Source organism: Periophthalmus magnuspinnatus, chromosome 7, assembly GCF_009829125.3.
Source record: "Periophthalmus magnuspinnatus isolate fPerMag1 chromosome 7, fPerMag1.2.pri, whole genome shotgun sequence".
NCBI lineage: Eukaryota > Metazoa > Chordata > Actinopteri > Gobiiformes > Gobiidae > Periophthalmus > Periophthalmus magnuspinnatus.
Window position 1 is genome coordinate 192,997 of NC_047132.1, and position 27,703 is coordinate 220,699.

The following is a 27,703-nucleotide window of genomic DNA, read 5'->3' on the forward strand; positions in this document are numbered from 1 at the left end:
GTGGACGACCTTCCTTTGGCACTCGGGACTTTAAAGACACGCTGATCCCAGAGTCAGCTGCAGTCTGCTGGGCCTGACGGAGCCGCTTTGCCCACACAACCCACAGGTGAGACTGGACCCCCAAAATGCTATAGTGCTGCTATTGCCTGCATAGCTTATCCCATTATATTGCTCCATACACATTTTATATTATTCAATATTTTAATATATTGTTGACCTGCAAATATAATGATTTTTTAAGTTAATGACTTTTTCTTTCTGACTTGGAGTGCAGTATACATTTAGAACATGTACCAAAGTATTTTAGAGATTACTTATAACTATATCTTATAATGTTGTCACAATACTCAAATTTCAAACTAGATTTGATACTAAAGAAGAGACTTGACACTCAATACGGATTCCAATACTACAATTATAATACAAAAAAAAAAACTTTCTATTGTGTAAAGAGTGTCATTTTCAACCTTAAATCAAATCACTTTGTTTTGTATTCCCATGCAGCGTTATTTGTGTGTAATCCCTCAGTGGTCCAGGTAGGTTCCATAGTGGTCCATGGAATTATACTAGTCTATGTGTCTTATATTTGTTCTGATACAGCTCAAGATCATTCTAAAGATATTCAAAAAGGTTCATTTCTGTCCTGTGAATGTAGCTTTTTTAGTATCAATACCTGCTGAAATGGGTATCTAATTTCGATTTTAGTTTTAGTATCTATTAGTATCAGATTTTTAATACTTCTGACAGCCCAAAGAGATATATGTGTATATCGGCCTATGCAAAGGACATTTAAATATTGTTTATATAACCAGGAAAGTTCGATTTAAATACACTATCTCTTCTTCCTGGAAATTCTGGTCATATGATATTCCTAAATGATTGCAGTTTATTAATTTAATTGTAATTGCTTGCTGTAATATTTTTTCTGTGTTGTTTTGGAAACTACCATATATAGTAACTTGTGAACTTGCTGACAATTGATCTGGTTATTCAGTAGATTAGCTGTCCTTAGAGGTGTGAAATGGGGAATATATTATAGGACAGAACTTTGGAAACAACATTTATCTTATAAATAATGCAACTGTTTTAAGTTTGTCAACCCTTTAGCCGGACTTAAATATGAGCTGCTTAACCAATCCAAGAATCCCATGCATTTCAGAACATGTTTGTAGAGGTAGAGAGCACTGCGATAGTGATTAGATCTGTGATTTATGTTTTCATTATAGGATTCTGTTCAAAGTTCACATTTTAATCACATCCAGAAGAACTGACAGAATAAAAACTGAAATATGAACTGACAAACTAATACAAGAATCACATTTCAGAACAATAATAAGGCAGGATATTTTGGATATACTTACAGCCTTTGCAATTTGCTAATTGCACCTAGTCAAATTGTGATTTTGATTCAGTTGCAATTAATCTCGCAGTCCTTCCATGGAGACACAGGGACTTTACTTCTTTGCATTATGCATGATTTGCCAAAATGTCAAACAATTCTAATGTATTCTATATTGATCAAAAGTTAATTTTCTATTTTAGTATTACTTTCCCCATTTCCTGCCAGTGTACATTTACTCCACAATGTCATCATGTCTTATCTTTGTTGACGACCATGCAGTTATCATTGGGTAGATTAGATGTCCATTTGAAAGTTTATGTAACGAAATTAGTGTCCAGTTATTTTGCTGTCCCTCCGCTAAGATTATCTAGTTTGGACGAGGCACAGACATCTGTAAGTAGATTGGTTTGTAGAATTTGTTTAGGTTACTTAAAGCTACTTTGACTGTTCATTTGTCTATGAGTGCATTTTTATGGTGTTCTTTGAAGCTTGTATTGCTATTGATGGCACTGATATGGACTCTGACCTTTCTACGTATTTATTCAAAAGAATTATCTGAATTGACAACTGACTTGTCTAATCCTGGACCCTGTTTTGTGGTTAATCCATCCATGTATTTATAAGTGACTGAGTGTCCGTGTTGACCTCCTCCAGGAAGTAGATCTTTATTTTGCGGTCTGTTGTTGAATTAAACATCATTCATATTCGTTTGTGGTACATTGGGGGGTGAAGTTTACCTATTGAATTTACTATAAACTTGTTTTGAAGGCAGATTTTATAATTACATAAAGCAGGATATTTGATTTTATGGACATTTTGGATATTTCTTATTAGAAGTAAGTATTGTGATTCAATTTGCAATATATTGTACGTTTAAAAAGTAGGATTCTGTTCAGAGTACACATTATAAAAAACTCTAGGAGCATTAACATTTGGAGCATTTAACGTATTTACAGTGGACATTTTATTATCTAACTGCGAATTGATAATTGTGCAAACTCACATTGTGATTTCAATTCAATTTCAACATATTGTGCAACTCTACGACTGCTGTTACAATATGCAGTGATATTTATAAGAGAAAGGTTTGCTAACAGCTTTAATACACATTAGAATATGCACTTGGTGACCTCACAATCTGACACTGTAGTTACCTGTTCAGTACTTAGCCATGTGAATCTTTTTATTCACTTGGCAATTATCTGCCATTTTTATGGTTGTACTTTTCTGTTTTCATAGTAATATAAAGTGTTATATAAGAAAGCTTTTTATAGGTACTACTAGTATAGTACGATATACTACTACTACTGACACTACAATCACAATTACAACATATAGACCACTGGAATACATGGCCAAACAAACATTTACATTTTTAATACTAATTTAGCTTTGCATTTAAAACATATAATGGAATTTTCAATAGAAAACTTAGCTTTTATTGTGGTATATTGAGCTGATATTTGATAAACAATAGGCTTCTGTAGCTGTGATCATGTGGAAGGCTCTATTATTAGCAGGGTTTTCATGTCTTCCTTCATTATCTCGTTATCAGTTTGTTACGGTGAAAAGCACGCAGTCACACGGTCATGCTCTTATATCAAATATCAAATGCATTTCGCACAGATCATATGGCACTATAAGGGACTACAAGTAAGTTCAACCTGTTTGTAGTTACAACAAATGTATATTTCAAAACTAATAATCGTACTTGAATATTTGGTAAATTACAAAAAAGTTAAAATAAGTGTAGATTATCCATAAGTTAAGTAAAATAATAGATTTAAATATAATTTGAGGTTGAAGATGAAAAGTAACTTGCTTAAATAATATTATACTCATATTACTTCAATGAGAAGTCCATGGTATTCATTCATGTAGAAGTTTTGTGAAAACTCTGCTGTGAATTTTCTAATTAAAATGTAGAATCTTTGATTTGAAATGCAAAGCGTTGAGTTCAGTAACAGAATATTGCTACTTATGTAATCAACTCAAAAAATTCTATCCAAATTACCATTGTTGTTGTAAGTTATGGAATGAAATATAATTACATCGCACTTTTTTCCCATAGTTTGGCTGGGGGTGCGACTTATACTCAGATGACTCATATGTGAAATGATTAAAATACATAATTTCACTTTTTGGGGAAAAAAAAGGTGAAAGTTATAAGTTATAAGTAGTAGTCTAACTTGTTGTATACATTTTAACCAAACTGGGAGTACTACTAAACCTGTAGTCAAACAAATTACTTGTCAAAACTATAGAATCCCAAACCAGAATCCCAAACTATTCTTATCATAGTTTCCACAGAAACTATTCCCATCATTGAATAGTTTCCACAGAATCAGATACTTTGGGCACTTCTCTTTGCACTTCTCACCCCCATGTTACCACACAGGTGACAATGACATGACAATATTTGCAATGTAAACGCTCATGCTCTGATACAGTCACCTTCATTGACAAACCGGCCCGTCCAGCTGTCCCGCACAGTTATGGCATCAGGCGGGAGTCACAGCTTTTTGTGGCGGCGGACATGTTGTGCTTCCACATGTTTAGACCACCACACCACAGCACCTATAAACAGTCCACCCAGCCCCAATGTGACTCACCAACATGCAACTGCAAAAAATGGGACATGCATTCTGTGAGAGATTTTATGATTATTGTGGATTGTGTCTGAGCGATATGGGAAAAATATTGAATTATAGTAGCCGTTCACTTAAAAGCATGTCCAGTAGTCTCAACATTTGAGAGAAGAGTAAAAAAGGAAGTGCAGGATCAGCAGGTTTTACACAGAATAAGACCATGACCATGTGGAGCTATATTTAACTCTCAAAGCAAGACGTTTTATTACTTACTTAGAATTGCATTGTTTGCCATCTTACTTGCAAGAAAAATGCTATTTCAGATTTTGATATAATATTATTTAAGCATTTACAATACTGTATTTTTTATTTTATTATTATTATTTTTTCGTATGTGTTTTATATGGTTTTCATCTGTCACAAACTGTTAGGCTTTTTTTTGGTAAAGTCCAAACAAATATGTAAAGTAACGAATAGTGATCTAGTAGATAAACTTTAGTGCTTAGTAATGAGCTTAATGGAAAGAATGATGGGTTTGAGGAAATATCTCACCTGGTGACTTGACCCAAGTGATGGTAAAGGAGATGGAGAGGCTGATGAGGTTGATGGTTCTACTGCTATGAAATGGCCAGAAGAAAGAGGAAAGTGAAAGTACATTTATTTGAATAACTTGAATTGATTGATTGTCAAGAGATGGGGTAGACAAAAGGAGGTAATGCTCTCTTCCTAGTTGAAGTAATTTATTAACATTTTTTGTCCTTTTCCCCTTCTGTCCCCTCTTTCAGGTCTGTGAAATGCTGATGTGTGGACTCCACTGGACGTAGCTATGGCTTATTCTAATGTAAGTTAAGCTTTTCATTGTTTCATACACTGGTTAAATTATAGAGATTCAATAGAGATTTTTTGATGTTTTTCTTGTTGTCCAGATGCGGTCCTCCCCTCCCTCCGAGCATGATGAGGTCAACCTGGGCCCTTCAGCCAATCCACAGTCAGTATACTGCAGAGTTCTGCATGTTCTCCATGTAATATTTGATCAGCTGTCTGATGTGCTAATTATGCAAGACAAGTCTTTTTTTTATCACTACTCAAGTCAACTTACTGTTGATCTGGCAAACTTAGGTGCTTTGTTAAAGACAATATGTCATTATGTAGAGACTGGTGAAGCTGTAGAGACTAAGAAGATGGTTCTGCTGCTGGGGTGGAGGAGGTACTTGATACATAGTTGAAAATGGAGGAAGAAAGCAGGGAGAGGGTACATTTATATCAAAGGTAGCTTGCTGTATTTGGTTATCATTAGGGCTGCAGCTCATGATTATTTTAGTAATCAAGTCAGCAAATATTTTTCCATTAGTTGATTAGTGAAACAATTATAATCTTGGACAGCAACACGGGTTCTCAGGAGTTCACAAACTCACAAGAATAGGACCTGCCAGCTGATTGGTGGACCAATCACAGAGCAGCATTGAGGTTTGAGTGGAAGTCAAAGACGATGCAAATAAACAAGCCAAAACAATGGCAATGTACTAGACTACTTTGTGAAAAACATGCAGAAGGTAAGTGCTTTGTGCATTTGTGGACAGGAAAGATGGTGCTTTTCTGTCAACTGGATTTAACCAAAGTTAGCTTTTTTGGCTTGTTTTGCTGTTGTGACGCTTCAACCAATCTGATTCAAATATTCATCATGACATTCCGCCTTTTCCAGGTCGCTCTCAGTGAGAGTCGTTCCAGACTGATTAAGTGCTACACATTTCAATCTGGCAAGAGACAGGTTAAAACAATTCCTTCTATAACAATGAACAAAATGATCAACAGTTATTTTAATAGTCAATTTGTCACAATTATTGCGAGTAATCATTGCTGCACTAGCTATCATGGACAGAGAGGTGACAGGAGTCATGTTGGACTTATGCTTTGATGACACATATTGTTTTTACAATGCCTGATTGTCCTTTGTGTGTTAAGTAAGCGCTTTGGTCAACCTTGTTGTTTTGGATTGGATATTTTCTTTTTATAACAGTAGCTAATGTGGTAGAGCATTTATTCACTGATCCAAAGGTTGGCAGTTCAAATCCCACTCTTGACACAAACATCATTGGTAGAGTGGTCAGATTGACCCATAGGTTAGTGGTGTGATTCCAACTTCCACAGATGAATGGTGTTGTTGTGTCCTTGGGCAAGACACCCACCTCGCTCCCCCTGTGTCTGCATACACTGGTGTGTGAATGGGTTCCTTGATGTAAAGCACTTTGAGTGCCTTGAAGGTGGAAAAGTGCTATATTAATAACCATATTTATAACCATTTGATCAATTTACCATTCTCTTAATAGTGGGAATGATCTAATCTAATATCTAATAGGCAGCAAGGGAACATTTTGTTCACAAAGTTCAACTCTCACTTCTGATAAGCATACATATTTGCTGTTTTAGTGCAAGACCCACTGACTTTGACTTCCTGACCGTCATCGGAAAAGGGACCTTTGGAAAGGTAACTCACACTTGTGTATTTATTAATTATCTAACATTTTCCTCTCCTAATTTTACAATGCACTATAAATAGGTCAGGTACATGCTATATGAATAAAACATCTTAAAGCAGGCCTATTCTGCAAAATCAACTTCTCAGAGCTTTTAACCATGGTATTGTTGTTTCCCCTTCTTTTTACCCTCTAGAAGTTGTGTTTGGAGTGATTTGTGCATGCTTGAACAATCTTTAATTGCTTATTTTCAAAACGCTGTATTGCTGATCAAACCCCGCTTTCACCACCATCGGTACACGCCCACTGCTTTGTACTTACTTTGTTCTCCAGTTTTATGTATAAATAAAAAAACTCAGCTGCTCACTAGAGTGATGTGCAGCTGTCCATAGGAGGGGCCGACAACTTGTTGTGATAACGTTTACAGTGACCTCAGCTCCCATTGGGCACCACAGTTTTCTAATGCGGAAGTCAGTGGACTTGTTTCTTTCATTAAGTTGTTTTAGATAATATAGTTTAAAATGTGCAAATTATAACATAATTATCCATGGGTGTCATAGATTATATAAGCAGGCTCACAATATGTCTTATTTAAAATCACATTTTTTTAAATACAAAATTGACTATATATTTCATTCAGTCAGTAACTTTAAATGTGATTGAAAGGTTCCCCTTGCATGAGAAGGGCCTTACAGATCTGGGAGGGTGGTGACTTGGCCCAGGTTTAGACAGAGTTCTATACAGTCCAGTCTGTCTGCTCTGAATGTTCAGTGGTCATGAATCATTAACTCCACCACCACACAGGCTACTTCACTTATTTTGGCATCACAGTCACTATTTAACCAGAAAACACTACTCACATACAAACCTATACTAGCTTCCGTACTGCCTAATTCTGTTCATCTCAAAGGGGAAATGGACTGTATAAAAAAATCTACTGACACATTTGCTGTTGCTGCAGGTGTTGTATGTTGGCTTGTAACAAAACTGGAAAACTAAAATATTGCAGTCATAGTGTCTCCCCGGGACACTGTTTGAAGTAAACTTGAGGAACTACTTCAGTTACAAGTTAAACAATGAGGTTTTACATCAGGGGCAATCACCATCTGAGTACCTAACCACTACATAAATGATGTTAACATTTGTCTGCCAAATTGTGACATTTGTATGGGGAAAAAATTACCTCCTTGCTGCCTTTGATTATAATACTTATGTTGTAGTGTATTGTATTTACTGCACCATAAAAACACGTGTCATGTCTTTGTTTAATTAAATTTTTCATTTCCCCGCCCACTCCAGGAAGTACTGACCAATCAACATTTATTTATTCAATAGAGATGGTGTACTTGGCCCTTACTATGAAGTTACACTAGTTAGTAATAGTTTAGCTAGGTTAACCCTCGTTTAGTGGAACTATGACATTGGTCACTTTTCATGGGCAACAGGGTCAAAACACCTAACCTGCTCCTGTAATGACTTTTAACATAGACAAATTATATTGCTTCACAATGGAAATAACTCATGAAGTATATAGACAAAATTTTATTGTAAAGAGCCAACAAAATATAGGAAAAATCTAATCTACATATAATTGTAAAGAATTATATAATCATATTTAAGGTAAGATGCTACAGGGTACCTTCATTGGCATTTCTGCAAGTTAGGTATGGGATACAAGCTACAGGTCTTAAACCAATTAGAGACTATTTGTTCTATTATCTAGAACCAGCTACGTATTTTTCCTCCTATTGTATGTCCACCGTTTGTCATTAAATCTCTTATCACTTTTGATGTTAAAGGCTGTATCAGCGTTATGTTAACATGGTGGCATTGTTTCTCTGTTTACACAATATGGCTTGAGTAAACAAACAATGCTTCCCATGCAGGTTCTGCTCGCCAAGCACAAGGACGATGGCAAGTTCTACGCCGTCAAAGTGCTACAGAAGAAAGTCATCCTCAAGAAGAAAGAGGTGAGAAAGACATATGTTCATTATCTGTTCTAAAGCAATTCAAGAAGCAGCAATATAAACAGCTTTCAATCTAAGTTTTTTTTTTAGACACATTTTATAAATACTGCATATAAAGTGCATATTTTTAAAATAGGGCCCAATTATTTTCCATGCATTTGGGGAAAAAATATATTGTATAAGCAGCAATTGAGGTCAAAAGAAGTCTGCTGTGCACAGTCTGCATCAATTTATAAAGCATTTTATTGTCCAAGAATCAGGAAGTGTGTTGTTATCATGTTTGTCTGTGTTACTGTGACAACAAAACACTGCTGAGGTCTCTGAAAGTTGTGAAAAGCGCTTATAAACTCATCGCAGTGAGTAATTGCTCAGAATGCATAAGGTAAGTGAGGAATAAGTTTAAAATGAACTAGTTCTATTTTTCACACTTTTAAGAAAGTAAAAATCAGGTGCATTGCCTTTTAATAGTACGACAAAAAAAAAGTATTATGTGGGCGCTACGAGAATAAAATTGTAACATTTTGACCTTAAAGTCATAATTTTACAAAAATAAAGTCACAATTTTATGAGAATAAGGTTGTAATTTTACAAGAATAAAGTCATAGTCAACGTAAAGACATCATTTTATACAGATTTAGGGGCAAGAGCCATTCGCCAGCACGACAGCACTTATTTGAGTTAAAAGATTAAATAAAAACCTGCATATGATAGATGTAGAACTTTATATTGCTGGCCTTGTAAACATTAACAACTGTTGAATCATTTCCCCAGAAATGACCCCCATGTGCCTCTGGGGAGGACACTGACAGGTGCAGAAGTCTTTGCGTGAATATTACCAAATCTATTCCCCTGACTTTGAGCTTTCTACATGTTTACACTTGTTTGCGGGCTTGTGGAGCTGTGCGCTCAGGCAGTGGCAGCTCATGTTTACACAGTGCACCTGGAACATCTACGGATATGGGGTCTGTACAGTGCTTCAGATCCTGTATTCAGTCCCAGAATTCGGAATCAGGGACTGAAACCACCTTCAGCTCTGTGTATTAGGCTAAACTGCAGACAGCTGGAGACAGAAACAGGACAGTGCAATAGTAATAGAGATTAGGCTACATTATAATCGGTGCGTAAAAAACAGGGCTGTCCAGTGCGCACAGCTCCACAAGGCCACAATGAGAAGTTATCTACAATGAGCACATCTTTGAACGGTGATTTTGTGCAAAGTACCCATGTTTAAAACAGTAGAGAAGCGAAGCTAAGCAGAGCGGAGTATGGGTATGCAGTGAGACTCCTCCACCTGTTTGAGGCTCGGAGCACAGCCTGTATCCTGTCCAATGAGCACCAGGGAGTGCCACGCTCTGCAGGCTTTTGTCAAGGAAGAGTCTAGTCACTCCAGGGGGAGAAAATGTACCCTACTTCATACAACAGTTTGTGATTGATGCGGACGAGTGGAGCAGTGGCAGCTAAACAGTGGTGCAGATCTATCTAATAAATTTCAAACTTATGGGACTTGTAAAATGTCAGTATTTGAAAGTTTGTTATCCTTAATGGCCGTTTATGTAGGCTCATCCATCCAAATGCCAGTTTTTTGCAGTCTGCGTTCATGTTGATTCGGATTTTGATTCATCAACTTTATTCTCGTAAAATTAGGACTTTATTCTCAATCAATTATGACTTTATTCTCGAAAAATTATGACTTTTTCTGGCTTTGACTTTATTCTCATTAAATTACAACTTCAAATGACATAAAAAAGTGTTAGACTGCTTCCCCTGTGACCTGGCCCCGGATAAGCGGAAGAAAATGGATGGATGTCGAAATGTTACAACTTTATTCTTGTAGCGCCAGAATAATGTATTTTTTAAGTGACCCTTATACTCCGTCGTAGAACAGAATGAATAAAGCGCACATTTTAAACATGCTTGGATTTGAGGGAAGAATATTAACTGTTAAACTACTACTAGTACTGTCTTAAAAGTGCACTAAGTATATTTTCTGAATGAGGATCAACCATCTGCTTGTTACCATGGAGATGTTATCACTTTCCCTGAAAGGTTCCACAGTATGACATTAAACGTATCTGTCTCCATCAAGACAAGCAGGTGACACTACCAGGGCTAGTTGTAGGTCAGATCTGCGGAGGGGTGATCTCGCCCTCACATTTTTCAGTATTTATTTTATTTTTTTATTTTATTTTTTACAACAAGAAATGGATAAGTTCAATACCATACTGTGAAACATTCTAAGTAAACCTAAGTAAAATACATCTCCATGGGCAAAAGCAGGAAAGTTACACAATGCACCTTTAACTACAGGGCTTAGTAAGTTTTAATCGCATACTCACATAATTAGAACCTATGGAGATATTGGGACATTTAGTTGTCAGCATCTTATAGCCATAATAATTTGTATTTGCAAATTACCATTATTTTATAGTATTTAAAATAAGTATAAATAAATATGTATAATTTTAAGAATTACACAAAATATTGAAATGTTGTAACCATGAATACATTTGACTCACTTGGGAAGCACTGATCTCTCCAAATGTATTCCTATTATGGCTAACTTATGCATGGAACAATTTGAACAAGATGCACTGGGCTCATTCCACTCCACCCACACACTGGTATCGATATGTGGATGACAACTGGACTAATATCAAAATTCAAGATCTGGAACCCTTTACTGCATATATTACTGTGGTGGATCCAAACATCAAGTTCACATGGGAAGAGGCCAAGGAGAACAAACTGACCTTTTTAGATTGTGCAGTAACAATAGGAGAGGACCGGTGTCTCCAGGTAGAAGTTTACAGGAAACCTACACATACAGACCAATACCTGCTGTTTGATTCACACCATCCACTGCAGCACAAACTCGGAGTTATCCAGACACTACAACACAGAGCTCAAGTGGTGTCTACAAACACAGAGGGAAAAGTAAAGGAGGAACAACACATGGAGAAAGCCCTCTCTGCTTGTGGATATCCAAAATGGACCTTCAATAGATCGAAGAGAGATAAAAAAAAAAAAACCCAGGACAACAGGGAATCTAAACCCAGAAGGAAAGGTGTAACTATTCCTTGCACAGCAGGTACGTCTGAAAAATTTCAGATAATTTTCAGACAGTGTGAGATTCGGGTCTATTTCAAACCTACAAACACTTTAAGACAAAAACGGGTTTACCAAAAGGACAAAACCCCGAACCATAAACAAAGTAATGTGGTCTACTCCAATCAGTGTAGTGAAGAGTCCAGTGAGCGTTATATTGAAGAAACTAAACAGTCACTCATAAGAGAATGTACCAACACCGTTGAGAGAGCTCCTCTGGACCCCAGTCTGCTGTACATCTGCATCTCAAAGACACTAACCACTCCTTTAAAGATAGTGAGGGAAAGATCTGAGCCAGAGAAAATAATTGATTTGAGAGGGGAGTTAAAGAAGCATTTTTTGTTAGGAAAGACAGTCCTTCATTGAACAGGAATGGGGGCCTGAGACATCACCTGTCCCCAATAACTCCATTCTCAGACCCAAAGCAAACAAAGGAAACAGAGAGGACACTAGAGTCAGCCAGTAGGGCCATTAAAGGTTGAATGTAGGCCATTAATACTGAAACTGTAAACAAGCTGTTTTTCAGTTTCAGTGTAGTTAGCTCCTCCCTTCAGATAAATAGAAGGCAGTGTCCACCAGCAATTTGACCAGAACTGAAGAAGCGGCTTGGATGAGCAGCCAAACATCTTCACTCCTGCAACGTTTTGTTCAGTTGACAGATTTAACTTCGGCTTTTACTACTGATCTCTCCAAAGGAATTCCTATGGTAAAGATATACGTGGCCAGTACATGCTGTATTGTTACTGTTAAGCAAACGTATATAACCTTGAGAGTGATATTGATTTTCCAAACACCTAATTATATTAACGGTAATATGTCTCCAGGTTTATGGTTTGTTTGTGTAGCCTTTTAATTGTGGACATTCATTCACTAGCTTGTTCCTAAGCCAGGAGCCAGCACACGACCAGCACGTAGCCTGGTGAATTAACTTTTTTTGTTCCTGTTTGCAATTAGATCAGTTATTTTAATGAACTCATGGACCTAACAATGAATAAAAAGATCTAATTTACACATTTATTACATAACTAAACATTTTCAGACAGTACGGGAGTACATTTAGCAAAGTTTAGCCTTGTCATTGCTTCATAGGTCTTTAGGTCCAGTTCATATTATTTTGTGTGTCTGGAATTATAATTTAGTTTGGGGCTGGCTAGTCCTAGAATAACTGTATTAACAGTGCTTTAGTTTATATGGAATTAGTGATTACGGCTGAATCTCCTGAAATTCAAACTTTATCAATCCTATTATATGAAGTAATCTTGTAATCTGTAATCTCGCTGTCAACAGACATAATTCATGTCTTAAAATGTGCATATACAGTTTTTGACACTCACTACATGGTTGTGTAATTGCTGGGATTAGCCATTTCTTGTTTGCCTTTTTTATGAGGCTATCCAGGAAGGACCAGAGTACAAATGATTTTTATTTATTTACTAAATTAGTTTGTGAATCAAAATTTGTGTCTCATTCTCTTGCTTATTTTAGCTCGGTCTCCAGTTACGTATGACCTCTAATATAAAAAATACAGACTTAAATTACATATGATAGGTTAGACCATTTGTTTCACTAAAACATACTACTATTTATTTATTTTTATTTTTTTGGTTTTTAATTTTTGTGAAGTTTATAATTTTAATTCCTGGTTGGACACAGGTTGCAGATAGGACATAACTGTTACCTGCTCCCATAATGTTAACAAAGGCCAAATCTTGTCAAAATTATGCAATTATTATTATTTAACTAATCCAAATAAATGAGAACATATTTATTTTGTTAAATGAAGGTTTAAACACTTAAGGTTTAAAAAATTGCCTTCCTTGTGTGTAACTTGTCTTTTGTCAGCAAAGCAGATATGAAAAACACGAAAATCTGTCATATGGACTTAACATTAGCTGCCTGATTTACTGAATGTACAAACCTTGATAGGCTTGATAGATGTTAAGTAAATGTTCTCCCCGGGATCCAGATATTGGTGGAGATGAAGAGGATTGGGCACTGAGAGGTTGAGGAGCCTCAATTTAAAACCAAATATTAGAGCTGAACGATTTGGAGGAAAAAAAATCTAATTGTGATTTTTCTGACAACGATTGTGGTTAGTTCAAAGTTTCCATTTATGCTCTGAATTGACAAAAAGACTGAAATATGAACAAACTTATACAAGAATCACATTTCAGAACATGCTGAATATTTAGAAATAATGATGGTTCAAAGATTGCAACCTTTGTGAATTGCTAATTGTGTCCATTCATATTGCAATTTTGATTTAATTGTGGCCCTATTAAGTTATTATACTTTTTAAGAGGGAAAAATTCTCAAAATGTCGCAGATAATAGGAAGATGAACCCATATATGGTGGTGATCTGTAGACTTAACTTGAAATGACAGAAGCATGCTTAATTGTCCATGAGATGACGGCAGAGTCTTTTGAGTGTGTTTTTAGTAAACAAGGAGCGTAGATCTTATCTAATCTGCAGCCTGTTCTGTTCAAAGGACAGGTTTTATAACTCCTCTTTGTAATCACACCACATTATCCAGTGGCCTGGCTGGAAAAATAATCACCTAACTCAATTTTTATGTTTTGGTTTTATGTCAGGTGTCACTTTTAAAAATACACTTTGAATCCTGCAATTCTCCCTATTTTGCAAATTAGTAGAGTAGGCCTAACACGTCTTCTGCAGATGTCCCTGCATCTCCATGGGGTCTTATTCTATGTAAAAGCTACTAACCCTGTATTTTAAACCTCTACAAACATTTTCTGAAATGTCTCTGTGTCAGATGCCCTCTTGGTAATTTAAGTTTATCTCAATGTCCACTATTATTCACTCACCGCATCTATATATGAATAGGGTGTGTGTGAGAGATGGTGGTTAGAAGGGCCGATGGCAGCCTCACTTTAATCAGTCTACCCCAGGGCAGCTATGGTGACAGAACTGCTGTAGTATACACATATGAAGTACATATATGTATATTTAGAAGATTCAGTTCTATTCAATTTCATTTTGTAAAGCCCAAAAGTCCCAACAGCAGCTGCCTCTCAGGGCTGAACATGATTGATTTAACCAGCAGAAGGTTAGAAAATCAACGAGAAAGTTAGAAAATCAACAACAGATATTGCTAGCCAGTTTATCGAGTTGTTAAATGATGATGTCACTTTCAGGTCTAGGGCAACTTCACAGCTGATTTCTATCTTTTTTAATTTCATGAACATAAACAAGACAACTTTATGTCAGTTTCATTTATCACAAAGTATTTCCCAGTTTCTTCTTACAAAGTCTTCCGTTTGTTCCAAACCGCTTGTTTCTACTGCCAGAGGATCAACTGTAGACCTCTCCATTAAAAAGACTTAAGCTAAGCATTGACCATTATAAATGAATCTTGATCTCCATCAAAATGTTATTAATTGCACAACCTTAATTTCAATGTGGAGCTGAAAACAATGCTGTCTTTATCTTTGTCCTGAGATAGCTCTTTACTTACTAAATATGTAGTTCACATGACTTTTCACTGCAGTTTCAAGCATTGGCATAATATTGGACCAAATAGATTATGGTGGTAGAGGAATCTCCTACTCAAACAATGGGCCCTTAGTTACACTTTAATAAAATATTAACAGTGAACATGATTTTGACATTTATTGCTTTACTGTCAGGCATTCTGGTTATGTAATATTTGTACCCATGCTTAGTACATTTGATTATTCTGTTATCAGAAATAATTGCTTGCTTGCTGCACATAAACTGCCATTATCTGTTCAAAATAATACATGTTAAAAATGTCAAAATGTTCCAAAGTATAAAATGGTTTTGTCTTTGTCTATTCCAGCAAAAGAACATCATGGCAGAGAGGAACGTGCTGCTGAAGAGCCTTAAACACCCTTTCCTAGTGCGGCTTCACTACTCGTTTCAGACTCCAGAAAAACTCTACTTTGTACTAGACTATGTCAACGGAGGAGAGGTAACAGTCATTTAGGCAAGGCAAGGAAAGTTTAATTGTGTGTCACAATTCATACACTAAGTAATTCAAAGTGCTTTACAGAATAAGAAAGACATTAAAATCACAATACAAAATACTCAAACACATAAATAATCATAAAATGAACATTAAAAGAAAAGAGTGCAGAATTAAAACCTTTCAGTCATTGACATTTGAAATATTTACTCCTTTTGTAATGAGCGGGTCCAGAGTGTGTCCTCTGTTGTGGCTCGCTGACACGCTGAGTCAGGCCAAAAGTTTCAAGGACAGACCTGAGCTCTTTAGCGTTTCTGTCAAACACATTATCCACATGTACATTAAAATCACCTGTAATGACTAAACCATCAAAGTCTGTGCATACGACTGAAAGCATCTCAGTAAAATCATCAATAAAACTCAGTGCTGGGGAGGTTTGTATATGACTAAGAGTATGGAGCATGATGATTGTTTTTCCCCATTTTAAAGGAAACATACTTAAAAGATGAAAACACCCCAAATGACAATCTGTGAGTAACTAAATTATCTCTAAAAACTACACACACAAAATCTGAGATTTTCATGTTTTCTGATTATCGCTTTGTTTGGTGGGTGGTAGTGTCTATAAAAATGTATTATGTTTTTTACATCCGTCAAGTGGCAGTGTGAAGAAAAGTTATAGGGAAAAAGTTGAAATGAAAGGAAGTATTGCTGAGAGGAATGAATCCTCTGTCTACATTATCAAAATTCCCAAATTCCATACAAAGTGCAGGGACAATTATCATGCTAGGTGTTTATGTGAGAGTTTAACCCTTGTGTTGTCCTGGGGTTATTTATGACCCCAAAAGCAACTTCGTCACGGCAGAACTCTTGGAAATTGGGCTAGTTATTCATTTTAATGATTTTTATCAATAAAGCAAATTTGAAAAAATGTGATTATATAATAAGGATTGTATGAAAAAAGTTTAAATTCCTATGGGGTAAATTTAACCCCATTTTTTCTCTTATAGCTAAAGTAACATAATTTTTATAATTTTGGGCTCTTTTTTTAGCTTGACTTCAGACTGATGCACTGATGCCACATTTACCCTACATTTATATATTTAGAGCCAATAGGCATTGATTATGTGAAAATAGTGTATTTTTGACATTATAAGGCCCTATAACACTGAAATTACATGGCTGTACTTGACAAAAAATATTTGGTAAATTAGAAGGTGGGAGTGGTCTAAAATTAGTGTAGGTGCTGTTTTTGAAAAATGATCTTGAAGTTCCATCTTCCCATTAATTTCGATGGGATTCAGTGAATCATGGTTAGATCTCTGCGTTTGACCTTTCATACCAACTTCATTCAAACTCTACACAACTTTTATGAAATATACATCTCATAAGACCTCATTTAAATGAATATTTACTTGATTTTGGATTTATCATTTTTTTCATAGTTTTAAGGCCTTTCAGGTCTGGACTTTGACTAGGCCACTCCAAAACCCTAATTTTGTTTTTTTTTTAAGCCATTCAGAAGTGGATGTGCTGCTGAGCTTTGGATCATTGTCCTGCTGCAGAACCCAAGTGCTCTTCAGCTTGAAGTCACGAACTGATGGCCGGACATTCTCCTTCAGGATTTGTTGGTAGGGAGCAGAGTTCACGGTTCCTTCGATCACAACAAGTCGTCCAGGTCCCGAAGCAGCAAAGCAGCCTCAAACCATGATACCACCACCACCGCGTTTCACTGTTGGCATGATGTTCTCTTTATCAAATGCTCAGTTCATTTTACACCAGATGTAACGGGATGCACTCCTTCCAAAAAGTTCAACTTTTGTTTCATCAGTCCATTTGGGGATAATGGCTCTCACCGTAGTTCGCTGGAGTCCCACAGATTTAGAAATGGCTTTGTAACCTTTTCCAGACTGAGACATGTCAATTACTTGTTATCTGCTCCTGAATTTCTTTGGATCGTGGCATGATGTTTTAGGCTCAATATCGTCGACTTCACTTTGTCAGACAGGTTCTATTTAAGTGAGGCCTGGGTGTGGCTATGAACTCAGCTTTCCACAATAATATGATTAATCACAGTTACCTCATCATTTAACAAGGGGGCAATTACTTTTTCACACAGGATCATGTAGGTTTGGATAGTATTTTTCTCTTAACAAATAAATCATCACAGAAAAGCTGCATTTTATGTTTAATATTTAAATTAGTTTGATGACCTGAAACAGTGTGACACACATGCAAAAAAGTAAGAAATCAAAAAGGGGGTAAATACTTTTTCACAGCACTGTATTTTTATTTTATTCCTTATTACATGAACAGAATGGCCCACTTGAGCACTTCTGGGGGTCACTGGCTGCACAGGTGTCAGTGTTTTTCACTTGAACAGACCAGGGGCTCTGTCAACAGACTCTTGTTGTCTCATGGAGGTGCAGGTCTGTGTAGGACGTGTCTTATGGAGGTGCAGGTCTCTGTAGGACGTGTTGTCTTATGGAGGTACAGGTCTCTGTAGGACATGTCTTATGGAGGTGCAGGTCTCTGTAGGACTTATGGAGGTGCAGGTCTCTGTAGGACGTGTCTTATGGAGGTGCAGGTCTCTGTAGAACGTGTCTTATGGAGGTGCAGGTCTCTGTAGGACGTGTCTTATGGAGGTGCAGGTCTCTGTAGGACTTATGGAGGTACAGGTCTGTGTAGGACGTGTCTTATGGAGGTGTAGGTCTCTGTAGGACATGTCTTATGGAGGTGCAGGTCTCTGTAGGACTTATGGAGGTACAGGTCTGTGTAGGACGTGTCTTATGGAGGTGTAGGTCTCTGTAGGACGTGTCTTATGGAGGTGTAGGTCTCTGTAGGACATGTCTTATGGAGGTCTCTGCAGGAGGCTCTGACTCTGTTTGAATTGTGTGTTTTTAGTAGATCTAAAGCTCCAGTCACATGTTGAGAGTGATATTTGATTCCTGTGTTTGTCCTGATCCTGTTTTAGACAAAGCCTAGTTCCACTGTCCAAACATGGCCCCAAACAAGAAAACTCTGTTTTTAAAGATCTTTCAAGAAATTTGAATCAAAAAGCATCTTTTTTTAAAAATAAAGGTGGATTTATGAGGAAAAAACACCATTTGACTTTACATAAACACTCTTTTTGGAGAGATTTTTGGGCCTTAAAATTTTGGAAAAAATGATCAATCCAAGTAAGTATTCATGTAAATGAGGTCTTATGAGATGCATATTTCATAAAAGTTCTCAGGCTGGAGTTTGAATGAAGTTGGTATGAAAGGCCAAACACAGAAATGTTCAGAGTCCCATTGAAATGAACGGGGAAATGGTTGGGCTCATTGGAAATTCTAAATCAACTTTTTGCTTGTATACATTTTTTTTTTTTACATTTTTCAAAAACAGCGCCTACCTAAAATTCCCCAAATATTTTTTGTCAAGTCTAGCCATGTAATTCTGTTATGTGTTATAGGGCCTTATAACGTCAAAAAATACACCTTTTTCACATAATCAAGGCCTATTGGCTCTAAATATATAAATGTATGATAAATGTGGTATCAGTCTGAAGTCAAGCTAAAAACAGAGTCCAAAATTATAAAAATATGTTATTTTATGGCTAAGTTATAAGAGAAACAAATTGGGGTCAAATTAACCCCAGAGGAACTTCAATGTAACTTTTTGTTCTCAATGTAACTTTTTGTTCTCAAAATAATAATAAAAAAAAATGTTTTCACAAAATTTTAACAAATCCCACTTGGAAATTGACCAAATTGTGTTTGTTAAGTACAGTGATGGAAATTAAGAGTTACAGGACATTTTGAGGTCCATAAATGCACATTTTTTACTAAAATATCACTTACTGGCCAAAAAAATGATACATTTGGTATCAATGCACTAGTCTGAAGTCAGGCTAAAAATTGAGCCCAAAATTATTAAAGAATATGTTATTTTATGGCTGACTTATTAGAGAAACAAGTTGGGGTCAAATTGACCTCAGAGGAACTTCAATATAACTCTACTGGGAGGAACAAGCAAGGTTAAACAAAATAAAGCTGGATAAATGATAGGTTGACAAGCTTAATGTAATACTGTGGAACATTCCAAGCAAAGCAATAACATCTCCATGGAGACAAGCAGGTGACTGAGAACTTGAATTGCTGAAAATAACATTACCTTTATTAAGTACTGAAAACAGAATGCTCAGGGAATTACATTAATTTGAACTACTGCCCTTTGACTATTCAAATCACTTATTATCAGATGAACTGATTTATTTTATCTTTTCATATTTGACTAGAATGGACAGGAGGTAACAAACTACCAAAAACTGCTTTGTCTTTGTGATATTTCCAAATGTATTAGGAAATTTCTCTCTTTGTGTTGCAGTTGTTCTTCCACCTGCAGAGGGAGAGGTGCTTCTCAGAGTCTAGGGCCAGATTCTACGCGGCTGAGGTGGCCAGTGCTATCGGTTACCTGCACTCGCTCAACATTGTTTACAGGTCCATATAAGTACAAACTCAGAAACATCCACGTCATAATTATCACATCTGTAATGTAAGAGCTGATTTGTGATATTCACTGTAGAGACCTGAAGCCAGAAAACATCCTTCTGGATTCGCAGGTGAGACACATTTGTATCCATAGAGACATGTGTAATATCTTGGTGAACCAGATCATTTATGTTAGGGAAGGTATATTAAGCCTCCATAGTAAAGATGCATTATGTAAAACAAAAATGACTAATTCCATAGTTTAGACCTGTATAAAAATGATCTAAAATGCAGGGGATTCAGTTTTGTGGTTTTAAACACTTGATTTTACAACTTAAACTGGAACTCTAAAAGTAAACATTAATACTACTATTTTTGAATATTATTCTTCTTAAGTACCGGTAGTAATGATAATGGTAAATGAGGCACAGTACAGTGTAACAGAATATAGTGTAATACACTGCCTGGCAAAAAACAAAATTTGCCACCAAAACAAAAGGTCACACACTCACATTTCGTTGGACCGCCTTTAGCTTTGATTACAGCACACATTCGCTGTGGCATTGTTTCGATAAGATTCTGGGTTATCCCAAGATTTATTTCCATCCAGTGTTGCATTAATTTTTCACCTCTTGCATTGATGATGTTAGTTTGATGCTGCTCAAAGCTTCTCCAGCACATCCCAAAGATTCTCAATGGGGTTAAGGTCTGGACTCTGTGGTGGACAATCCATGTGTGAAAATGATGCCTCCTGCTCCTGAGTCCGATGAATCCTGGCATTGTCATCTTGGAATATGCTCGTGCCATCAGGGAAGAAAAAATCCACTGATGGAAGAACCTGGTCATTCAGTATATTCAGGTGTCAGCTGACCTCATTCTTTGAGCACAGACTGTTGCTGAACCTAGACCTGACCAAGTGCAGGAGGAGAGGACCTATTTGCTTAGTTAAATCCAGGTGGCGACTTTTTTTTTGGCCAGACAGTGTAAATGCCATTGTCCATTGGTGTGCAGACGGAGACAAAGACAGGGACAGAGAGAGCACTGGGTGTAACTTCAGATGTAAAAGGCTCTTTGTTGTGTCTAGGGTCACGTGGTGCTCACAGACTTCGGTTTGTGCAAAGAAGGAGTGGAACCTGAAGGAACCACCTCCACATTCTGTGGCACCCCTGAAGTGAGTCCACTAACCTTTAAGGATACAGACGTCCAGCTAACTGTGTTAATCAGTTTGTCATCTTTTTGCTTGAAAATCTTTTGGCCTAAATGATTCTTTATTTATCATGTCTTGCTTTTTATGTCTATACAATGTTAAAATGATGGTATATTGCTCTGTTTGTTGCAGTATTTGGCTCCTGAGGTGCTGAGGAAAGAGCCGTATGACCGCACTGTTGACTGGTGGTGTCTGGGGGCTGTGCTGTATGAGATGATCTACAGTCTGGTTAGTAATTTTCAATCTGTTGATGTGCACTCTGGTGATAATTTTTTTTTATATATATATCTTTTCATGCTCAATACAGAACTAAACCAGAGTCTTGACCAAAACAAAAAAAGGTCAAACTAGGGCCAATCAAAGTCTGCATAAATTCAGGTAGTCCAGGACAAAACTAGGTTTCAATCACAATATGAACATTTGTGCTATAATTATTGTGAGAAAACCAAACCAAATAACTATGGGTGGGATTTTTTTTTATTTTTATCGGTTAATCATATTTGAAGTTTAATCGATTGGTTTGGAAGAAAATCAAATTTATTTCCCACACTTTCTTGTAGTGAAAAGACCCACATCAGCTACATGGTTAATGCAGCCCCAACACTATTAGAATGTGTTTATTTTATGTCATTCTTAAAATAGAGATAGATTTCCCCCAATGGCCAGTGGGATAAATAAGATGACTTCTCAATATAATGTTGCCTTTATACTACTACTTTTGCAGAACATTTTTAGTGGTGAAGGGGGAAAAATCATAAATCGAATTGAAAATCAAATTTTTGAAGAAAACAATCGACAATTTTATTTTTGTTTTTCATCCAGTCTTAACAGTCATTTTCTTTCATTCCCATTGTCTCCATTACCATTCCTCCAGTATATGTGACCAGGGTTATGAAATCAAATTTGAATTTGATGTACAACCCCAATTCTAATGAAGTCGGGACACTGTGTAAAGCTTAAAAAAGTACAGAATACAATGATTTGCAAATCCTTTTCAACCTATATTGAACTGAATAAACTACAAAGACATGATATTTAATGTTCAAACTGATAAACTTTTTTTTAAAAATGCAAATATTCACTCATTTTCAATTTGACGTCTGCAACATGTTCCAATAAAGCTGGGACAGAGGCAACAAAAGAATGGGAAAGTTGAGGAATGCTTAAAAAACACCTATTTGGAACATTCCACAGGTGAACAGGTTAATTGGAAACAGGTGAGTGTCATGATTGGATATAAAAGGAGCATCCCCGAAGGGCTCAGTCATTCACAAACAAGGATGGGGCGAGGTTCACCACTTTGAACAACTGCGTGAGCAAATAGTCCAACAGTCTAAAAACAAGGTTTCTCAACGTACAATTGCAAGGAATTTAGGGATGTCATCATCTACGGTCAATAATATCATCAAAAGATTCAGAGAATCTGGAGAAATCTCTGCATGTAAGCGGCAAGGCCGAAAACCAACAGTGAATGCCTGTGACCTTCGACCCCTCAGGCGGTACTGTATTAAAAACAGAACCATCCGGATTGTGATCAGTGCAAAGTTCAAAAGCATCTGTGATGGTCTGGGGGTGTGTTAGTGTCTCTGTGATGGTCTGGGGGTGTGTTAGTGTCTCTGTGATGGTCTGGGGGTGTGTTAGTGTCTCTGTGATGGTCTGGGGGTGTGTTAGTGTCTCTGTGATGGTCTGGGGGGGTGTTAGTGTCTCTGTGATGGTCTGGGGGTGTGTTAGTGCCTCTGTGATGGTCTGGGGGTGTGTTAGTGTCTCTGTGATGGTCTGGGGTGTGTTAGTGCCTCTGTGATGGTCTGGGGGTGTGTTAGTGTCTCTGTGATGGTCTGGGGGTGTGTTAGTGTCTCAGTGATGGTCTGGGGGTGTGTTAGTGTCTCTGTGATGGTCTGGGGGTGTGTTAGTGTCTCTGTGATGGTCTGGGGTGTGTTAGTGCCTCTGTGATGGTCTGGGGGTGTGTTAGTGTCTCTGTGATGGTCTGGGGGTGTGTTAGTGCCCATGGGGAACTTGCACATCTGTGAAGGCTCCATTAATGCTCAAAGGTACATACAGGTTGTGGAACAACATATGCTGCCATCCAAACAATGTCCTTTTCAGGGACGTCCCTGCTTATTTCAGCAAGACAATGCCAAGCCACATTCTGCACGTGTTACAACAGTGTGGCTTCATCGTAAAAGAGTGCGGATACTAGACTGGCCCGCCTTCAGTCCAGACCTGTCTCCCATTGAAAATGTGTGGCACATTATGAAGCACAAAATACGACACGGACCCCAGACTGCTGAGAAACTGAAGTTGTACATTCAGCAAGAATGGGAAAGGATTCCTCCTGCAAAGCTTCAACAATTGGTGTCCTCAGTTCCCAAAGGCTTATTGATTGTTGTTAAAAAAGAAACATGATGTAACACAGTGGTAAACATGCCCCTGTCCCAGCTTTATTGGAACATGTTGCAGACATCAAATTGAAAGTGAGTGAATATTTGCATAAAAACAATTAAGTTTATCAGTTTGAACATTAAATATCATGTGTTTATAGTTTATTCAGTTCAATAAAGGTTGAAAAGGAGTTGCAAATCATTGTATTCTGTATTTATTTATTTTTTTACTTTTACACAGCGTTCCAATTTCATTGGAATTGGGGTTGTAAATGGCTCAGTAAAAACAAACTTAACATTTCTTTTTACTTTTTGGAGGTTGAAATATAGATTGAATTGAAATGACCAAATTTTGCTTCTAAAATGTTCACAATTATTATTACAATTTGCTCTTTCCTGACAAAACTAAACCAAGATAATAATAGCAGGATTCAATTAAGATGCAATTGGGATCAGGTCAAAGTTGAACCAAACCAGGAATATTGGACGGATGACCAATCAAAAGAACCACCCACATAAGTCAATTTACCTGTGTTTGTCCTGTGCCCAGCCACCCTTCTACAGTCGGGACGTGGCAGAGATGTATGATGGGATCCTTCACAAGCCTCTGCCTCTACCCCCGGGGAAATCAGACTCTGTATGTTCCCTGCTTACTGGGCTGCTGCAGAAGGACCAGCATCGCAGACTGGGCGCCATCGCTGACTTTGTGAGTGATACAGCTGTCATCTTAAAGGGGATACATGTTTCTACTAAATGTAGAATGTGTTTCTACAGAACATGATTTCTAGAACATGTTTCTACAAAATTTAACAAATACATTGTCTAACACTACTGCACCCTGCAGTGACAGAACAAACAAATAGAATGTACCTTTTATATTTTGTTACAGTTGGAAATCAAGAACCACACATTCTTCTCTCCAATCAACTGGGATGACCTTTATCACAAGAGAATCACTCCTCCCTACAACCCCAATGTGGTGAGTTTAGAGTCAGATCCCCATGGCAACTTTCAGTTTTTTGTTTCAGACTTTTACAGAGACAGTATCACTACCAAACATTTTAGTTTCACTTGGAGAGGCTCAGTAATTGGCACATATTTGACAGCTAAAAGTCAAAACATCTGATATCACAACATTTTAAACTGACCATAAGTTAAAATGAGGTGGAGGAGAGGTCAGATTTCTGTTTTGGAATTTGTCATTGAGATGTCAAAATGCGGATGATGTCTGTATATGGTTAATATATTTACTATCCACTGGGTCTATTCACATGAAATGCAAACTGGCACAAAGTTCTATGTCTTCATTGCCAGCACAAACAGATTAATATAACTGGAAGAGCTTGGACAGTCCGGTTTATAAGAAATGGGTTATATCCATGACAAATAAAGATAGATATCATTTGAGACGTAGTTATCAAATTGCAAAGGCTGCAATTATTTAGAACAGAAATTAATAGAATGTCAGACATGTAAATATTGTTTTAGTTCATCGTCTCTGAAATGTTTCTCGAATTGTTTACAGAATCTTTTTTTTTTAAAACATAAAGCTCTAATCTAATTGCAATACTTGTAGAAAAAAATCTCAATTTGATTGTATTTTCTAAAATCATGCAGCTGAGGCATTGCCCATAGAGGTACTTACATACTCCCTGCCCTCCATCTGAAACGCAATGAAATGGTGCAGTCCAAATATCTGATTATTGTGTGATTCTGTGTTCTAGAGAGGCCCAGCAGACACGCAGCACATCGACCCAGAGTTCACCAGAGAAATGGTCCCCAATTCTGTGAGTCGGACCCCAGAGCTGACAGCAGGGACCAGCGCCAACAACGCCTTCAACGGCTTCTCCTTTGTCGCTACAGAGGACAGCTTCCTCTGAGCACCCTCCTTCTCCTCACAAACACAAGGAGGAGCAATATGTCGGGTTTGAAAGAAGACCAAATGAGCCGTAGGTGTAGCGGACTCCATTTTCTAAAGCTGCATGGACGGTTTACTTTGCGCTATATTATGAAGCAAGTTAGAATTTCATTTTTTAAGACTTTTGTAACACATTTATTCACATTGATTTGTAAATTACACATTGTATATTGATTAAGGATTTGGAAATAACATATTTTTAATTTAAGATGTCTACAAAATACAAATAAATACAACACAATTTTATATATTTTTCAATGTTAAAAGGTTAGTATTTTGTGGTAAAACTATGGCTTCACAATTACAGTAAGTCCAGCTCTTTCACTGTGGCAGTGACAACTGTCAATCACAGGCCCAGGCCACGTCCCCTGAGCCCCTCCACAGAGGATAATTTTGTCCTTTGTAAACCTAACGTGAGGCAACTTGAGCCATCCATAAAAAGTAGGAAGTCAGACATTTAGACATTAAAAGCATGCACTGTCCGCTATAAATAAATAAATAAAATAAATAAGAACAGAACAAAATGTAATGGAACTGTATGAAAGATTTCACTTTAAAATTTCATAAACATGAGCTACCCGTGTCCCCAGTTACAGGGTAGACATATTCATGTTAAATACAGCTTTTACTAATAATAACTGTAATGCTGATTTAACAACATGATGGCCTGTCATTTGGGTTGCCTGCTGAAATCCACTTAGTTTAAACCTAAATGGTTTCTCGCTCTGATCTGAATGGTCACTATCTAAACCCCAGCACCTGCAGATAATCATGAATTGGTGCTAGTGCAGCCTCTGCAGCTCAGTGAGTGAATTCTGGAGGTTCTGAGCTTTAACATGAGGCCTGTCCATAAATTGAGTATGAGAAAAACGTTTGTGTCCTTTATCTGAAGGTTTAGGTACTGGTAACCCAGGTTGTGATTGTACCTCTTAAAACTGTAACATGGCGGCTGGTTGGAGCTGCTGGAGCTCCTTCAACATGTTTTTATGGAGAGTGTTTTTGACATTATCTGTATCTATGAAATATGCTGAGGTCCATGACAGGTGTGGTCGGTGCTGTTGAGATGACTACATCAGATGACCTCCTATGACACATGTACTGTTTGTATAGAAATATTAAAAGCTGAAATGGGACATTACAAACCAAGATATACAAATGTATTTAATATTAAGTAATATATTGCTTAATATGAAATTTCACTTGGTATTTGATCTATCCTTTAATAATAATGCTTTCACTCCACATCTAGTGGTGGTAAGTTACTTCTGTAGCCACAACTGCTCTACAATAGACTGAGAGAAATGACTGCTAATCTGTGCCATCTGCCCCTCGGACCTGAGAGGCTGAGAGGAGAAAGAGAAAGCACATCTCACACAGCTGTCACAACAACAGTCATTTTCTTTACAGTTAAAACCAGAAATTTACATACACTATAAAAGAAGACACATGAAATCAGGCTAAACAGTTCCTGTTTTAGGTCAGTTAGGACTGCCAAAATAATTTCTATTTGCTAAATGCCAGAATAATGAGAGAAATGTTTTTTAGACAAATTTTCCTTACTTTCTTCAAAGTCAAATGTTTACATACAGTAAGATTACTATGCCTTAAAACCATTTTGGAAAACCCAGATGATGATGATGTCATGTCTTTAGAAGCTTCTGATTGGTTTATTGACAACATTCGAGTTAATTAGAGACTCACCTGTGGATGTATTTGAAGACACACCTGAAACACACTGCTTCTTTGTGTAACATCCTGGGAAAGTCAAAAGAAATCAGCCAAGATATCAGGAAGAGAACTGTGGACTGGCACATGTCTGGTTCATCCTTGGTGCAATTTCCAGATGCCTGAAAATGCCACGTTCATCTGTTAAAAGTATTATACACAAGTATAAAGAGCATGGGAGTGTCCAGCCATTGCTCAGGAAGGAGACGGGCTCTGTGTCCCAGAGATGAACGTGCTTTGGTCTGAAGCAAAAGTTTTTTGGTAATTCTAATTGACCTTAAACAGGAAAGGTTTAGTCTAAATTCATGTCAGAAAAAAACATATGTTTCTTTTTATATAATATAGTTTTTATAGTGTATGTAAACTTCTGGTCAACTGTATATGAGCCATTACACGTGTTTCCACAACAACACTGTTATAGGCAGCATAACCTACTGTATATTACACCCTGAATTTTAGACATACTGTATACCAGGTTTTCCATGGGGCATTAAAAAGCTTTCAAAGTAAGCTAATTAAATGAATTTTGTTTAAATTTAGGCCTTTTAAGCGTCATTAAATAAAATCGTCAATTGTGCC

General features: G+C 37.0%; 1 protein-coding gene across 1 annotated transcript; it reads left to right on the forward strand.

Moving 5' to 3' along the window:
• Positions 1 to 27,703, forward strand: sgk2a (serum/glucocorticoid regulated kinase 2a). The gene is made up of 13 exons (XM_033969953.2): positions 1 to 106; positions 4,716 to 4,771; positions 4,857 to 4,918; positions 6,358 to 6,415; positions 8,291 to 8,374; positions 15,299 to 15,430; positions 19,793 to 19,905; positions 19,991 to 20,027; positions 20,981 to 21,067; positions 21,236 to 21,331; positions 24,032 to 24,187; positions 24,371 to 24,460; positions 25,206 to 27,703. Exons 2-13 carry the CDS (start codon positions 4,757 to 4,759, stop codon positions 25,359 to 25,361), a joined length of 1,086 nt encoding a protein of 361 aa, XP_033825844.1. The 5' UTR covers positions 1 to 106; positions 4,716 to 4,756; the 3' UTR covers positions 25,362 to 27,703.